Consider the following 5,052-nt stretch of genomic DNA (forward strand, 5'->3'; position numbering starts at 1 on the left):
TGTGATAAACAATATATAAAGAAATAAATAAAAAAGTATTCCAAAGGAAAAATTATGGTTACAATGTCTTATGAAATTAATGTTACACATGTTTACTTCAATCCGTAAAAGAGCATATACAACTGTACGGAATGATACTTTTAATTTTATTGACATTAAATATTTTTGCGCTTTTATTTTTTATTTTTCTAGTTTGACAGAGGTTTGAATTTTGTGTTTCTTTAATAAAACGTTAACATTATTAAAAAATTAATTGTTCAAACTTATTTGAATCTTTACCTATAATATGAATATGGATGAATCGAGGTTTACTGTGTGTAATCAAGTAATATATATTTGGGGGATAAAAACCTGTTTAAAATATATATATATTTGTACTGAAAATTATAAATGTAATTGATGAAATCTTGAATAGTAAAGTTAGAGCATGATTTGAATATGAAATAGTAGGAATTTGAGTGAAATGAGATTGTGTGGGATTAATTGAGACAATCGAGTCTAATTAAAGTTAGCATTGAATTGAATTGAATGGTAATAGATAATTAGCTAAAATATCTTCGGCCGGTTCAAAGAAGTGCCACACAATCAATCAATCAATGAAAAAGAAAAAGAAAAAGCAGAGATAAATAAGGAACGACCTTCCGCGCAATTCTCACTTTCTCTCTCTCTCTGGTTCTTCTAGCTCTCTATCTTTCGGTTCTCGACCTTTTGTAGCTGATCCGATCACAAAGGAAAAAGGTAACGTCATTTTTCTCAATCTTTTCTTCCATATTCATATACATACGATTCATTCATTACTTTACCATTGACAATTGAATGGAAATATATAAGTGTTATTTAATTATTCAGATCTGGTTAACTTCTCGTTCCATATTGCTTTCTCATCATCTGAAATGTATAGATCCATTAACACGCTTACCATGAATTGTGTGATTAGGTTTTCTGACTTGTTGTAGAGAGAGAGATATGGGTCGTGGAGTCAGCTGCGGAGGTGGACAGAGTTCCCTTGGGTACTTGTTTGGAAATGGCGAGGTTCCTCCTCCTCAGCAACCGACTGTCAACAATGAACCACCCGCTTCTCCTGAAGAGCCGGCTGTAAACAAGCAGGTTCCTTCAGATCCTCAGAATGGGGGGGATGCTATTAAGCAGATTCCTGCAGGTGTCAACAGCTCTGCAAAAAATAACTACTTCAGGGCTGAAGGACAGAACTGTGGCAATTTTCTCACTGTATGTACCTACTCTATATGCTATTTGGAATTCTGAAAATGAAGTGCTTTCTTTGCATATGTTTTATTATTAATGATGTGCCTTTGGGTAGAAGAAGTAAATTGATTGTTGAATGGATTGAATTTGTTCATGTGCTTCTTGTTATTATATTAGGGATGTAAATGTTCTTATTGTTGTTAAAATGGATATTAGGGACAGAATGTTGTTAAAATGCTCAAACGGACATCCTGTGACATAGAATATGATGAATCTACAATACCAACATTTTCCTTGGTTTTACATTTTCATGTGCTTCATTGTGGACACTTTAGAATGTCCACATTCCATTTAGATAGCGGAATGTCCTAGCTTCACCATTGCATCCTTCTTGTGAAGAACCCCTCAAAATCTTTGAGGATATTCTACCCTTGTAAATCACTATTTCTTTTTATGTTTGGTGTTCAAATTGAATTTCCCTTGGTGAAAACCTGAAAGTTTGAAACATGTGTAAACCAAATTTAAATATTACTTTCTTTTTTGGACCCGTGGCACCTGACCCATCCGGAAGCTTCTAGATATGAGCTTATCTATGTTCTTAATACTTTCTTTGCAAGACATGTACATGATAATTTTTTGAAAAAAGATTTTGAATTTCAATGTGTAGTATCTTAATATAAAGAAGGTGTTATGGTCATTCTGTGTCTACAATGATTGGATAACTTGAGTGGGTCTGGGTATGTATACCCATTAAAATATCCTGTAGTCTTGAGGTAGTAGATGTTTCATACAGTATAAAACCCTTTTGTGCATAATGTATCATTGTCTATCATACTACACCTGAGTTGGTGAATGGACTTTTTTTCTTTTGGATTTTTGGAGGTTCTATCCATGCTACTTTTATAATGTATTTTGACCATCATTACCTCAACCTTAAATTTCTTTATTAACCACTACTTCAGTTTATTATAATTACGGAAGCCCAGAAGTCCTGAAAGACTGTATAAAGCATGTCAATTCAAATTTAGATTTGATACAAACATGTTTGTATCTGTATATTCTTAGGACTACATTGTTTTATAAACATTTCCCTGTGCCCAAGAAACTATCATGTTTTTGAAATTTGTTGTGCGGTGTCATGCTAGTTCGTTCTCCTTAATTAAAAAAAAAAAAAATCATCTTTTTAGAATCTGAAGTGACCAATTTTGTCCTACTGTTCTTTTTTGTAGATTCTTTTTTCACCAACTTTAAAAATGTTCGGCTTATTCTTACTTACAGAAGGTGTGCCTGTTTTTTATTTTTATATATGATAGTATAACTTAAAATCAGTACATAGTCATCCTAATGATCCAGGCGAAGGGATATATTATCCAAATGAAGGTCAGATTAACATTCTTGGCTGGTACAAAATAGTTCTACGTACTAATGATGATATAAACTAGTCATTTGATTCTACTGAAGATTAGCTTGATTCTAGAGAAAGAATAGAACATACATACACAAGACAACAAGATTATTAGCACTTCAGACAAGATCATACATCCACCACCCTTATACCAAAGTTCTCCTTACTCGAGATGTTTAAAGAGTTACAACAACAAGGATCATAAATCAAAATACAAGATGCAATATGAAAGAGTGTAGTCTTTCTTTTCCATGCCTTAGTCTATTATACCACTAAAGGCATAAGACTCAACCCATATGGCATCCAATATTAGTTTCTCGTATCTTGTCCTCCCATATGCTCAATTTCTTAGTCTATTTTATGAATCAATCCCAATAAATCTCATCTGGATACATAAGATCCCTTCCCTTCTTCATCCTCCATCACTTCAGATCAGGATCCTAGTCCCCCACATTTGCTAGCTCTAGACACAACAACTTTGTCCTTTGGGACATTTTGTCAACATGTTGTCCACATTTCCAAAATTGTGTACTTGAACGTCGACCTGACCTTGTTTGATTCCACCACGTTTATTATGAAGTGCATCCTAGTATCAATGTGCTTGGTTCTTTCATGGTGCATAGGCTTCCTTGTGAAATACAGAGTACTTTGGTTGTCCCTAAATACCTTGATCTCCACCTATGAGTCCTCAAGCTCTTGCATAATACCTTGATCCATGTTTTCTTTTTGTTTGTTTCTATTATGACAACATATTCAGCTTGAGTAGTTGATAGGTTCTACTATAGGTTCTAACCTAGGATTTCAACTTAGGGCATTTTCGGTTTGGTTTATTTAAAGAACCCAAACCACTCAAACATCATTTCACTCCCTTCTCATCCATCACATCACTCAATTCATTAACCAAAATACTAAAATATCGTGTATTTTAAATTATTATTTTATATTTTATTTATATATATCAATACCATTTAAATCATTTTACCAAAAAAAAGTCATCATCTCTTCAAAATTATCACCAATCATTATTTTTTTCTCTTTCAAGTTATTCAAATAACCTCAATCCGAACAAGCCCTTATAATGTTTCCCTTAAAGATGAATAAGTATCCGGTGTTAGATCTTGTCTTGTCCATATCTACAACAACTTTGCATCCATGAAACCTATATTATGTTGTCTTTTGACTCCATTCTTCTTCCATAGATCAGTCTTGTGCCCTTGGTACCCTTCAAGTATTTAAGTACTCACCGAACAATTATGAGGTCTTGCCATGAATCTACTAATCAAGCATGAATGATGCTCTTAAGGTACAAGTTCTCAAAATTCTGCCAAATGGCCGCAACTGACTTCTTGTTGGAGACTTCACGATGTACCTTGTCTCCTAAGCTCAACATCAATACACTATGTACCTTGGCTAGGATATCCCTCTTGTCTTCCCCAAGATGATTTAGTGCCAACCTCTTTTGTCCACCAAGAACTTCTTCTATCACTCGTTGAACAAGCATAGCCTTCATTTTTAACCTCCAAAGCACAAAGTCTTTCCTGCTAGTGAACTTCTCCATATCAAACTTGGAAGAAGCCTCGTGTCTTCTTGATTGCAAGATCAAATCAATTGATTTCTTGGTGTTCTTTGCATGAAAGCTCAAAAACCAATTTGAAAGCTCAAGAGAAGAGAGAGAATTGAACACACAAACACACACCCAAGACAACATAATTCGAAAAGAAATGAGAATCATAATACGAGATGCAATATGAAAGGGCGTAATCTTTCCTTCTCCATGCCATAATGTATTTATTTATACATCTAAAGACATAAGAGAGTCGACCCAAACAACCCATAATAGCAACCAAGATTAGTTTCTCCTATTATCTTGTCCTCCCTCCCATGCCTAATTTGTTTGTCTACTTTGTGAATCATCATTAGCATATAGAGAGAGTTGTGCAGTAGAGTGCTGTATGTTTTCAACCCTCTTTTACCGTGATTCATTTTCTTACCAAATAAAATAAACGAGCAAGAGAAAACTTATGGTGCCTCAGATGAATTTTGTGTCTTATATTATAGTTGTTCCTTGTATGTTTACAGGATCGTCCCACAACTAAGGTCCATGCTGCACCTGGGGGCGGATCATCTTTGGATTACCTCTTTGGTGGTGCTGGTGGTAGCAAAAACAGTGGCGGGGGAAATTGAACGTCCTACTATTAGCATGAGTACATCTGAATGCATTTAAACTTGTAGTGGGAGAAGTTTCTTTTAATGTTTGCTTGATTCACCCAATAAGTATGGGAGGTTAAGCTTTGTGAATTTCATTCTCTGACGCATCTCTGTTCTTTGGTTTGTATGGTCGTTGAAGCCTGTGTTGTTGCCTCTATTTTATTTTTCATTTTTTTAATACCCCAAGAAAGGTTACTAAGCTTTGCCTATGATAAAATTTGTTTCTTCTTTTTCAA

At 34.4% G+C, this 5,052-nt stretch overlaps 1 protein-coding gene across 1 annotated transcript; it reads left to right on the plus strand.

The window, feature by feature from the left end:
* Nucleotides 1–587: 587 nt before the first annotated feature.
* Nucleotides 588–5,052, plus strand: LOC124915711 (protein SPIRAL1-like 3). Its single transcript, XM_047456477.1, has 3 exons — nucleotides 588–738; nucleotides 938–1,227; nucleotides 4,688–5,052. The coding sequence occupies exons 2-3, from the start codon at nucleotides 967–969 to the stop codon at nucleotides 4,790–4,792; spliced, it is 366 nt and encodes a 121-aa protein (XP_047312433.1). The 5' UTR covers nucleotides 588–738; nucleotides 938–966; the 3' UTR covers nucleotides 4,793–5,052.

This window comes from Impatiens glandulifera, chromosome 9 (genome assembly GCF_907164915.1).
Source record: "Impatiens glandulifera chromosome 9, dImpGla2.1, whole genome shotgun sequence".
Lineage (NCBI taxonomy): Eukaryota > Viridiplantae > Streptophyta > Magnoliopsida > Ericales > Balsaminaceae > Impatiens > Impatiens glandulifera.

Coding starts and splice junctions, on each gene's coding strand:
- LOC124915711 (XM_047456477.1), top strand. CDS start 967: ATGGGTCGTGGAGTCAGCTGCGGAGGTGGACAGAGTTCCCTTGGGTAC. Junction 1,228..4,687: donor ACTGTGGCAATTTTCTCACT/GTATGTACCTAC, acceptor GTATGTTTACAG/GATCGTCCCACAACTAAGGT.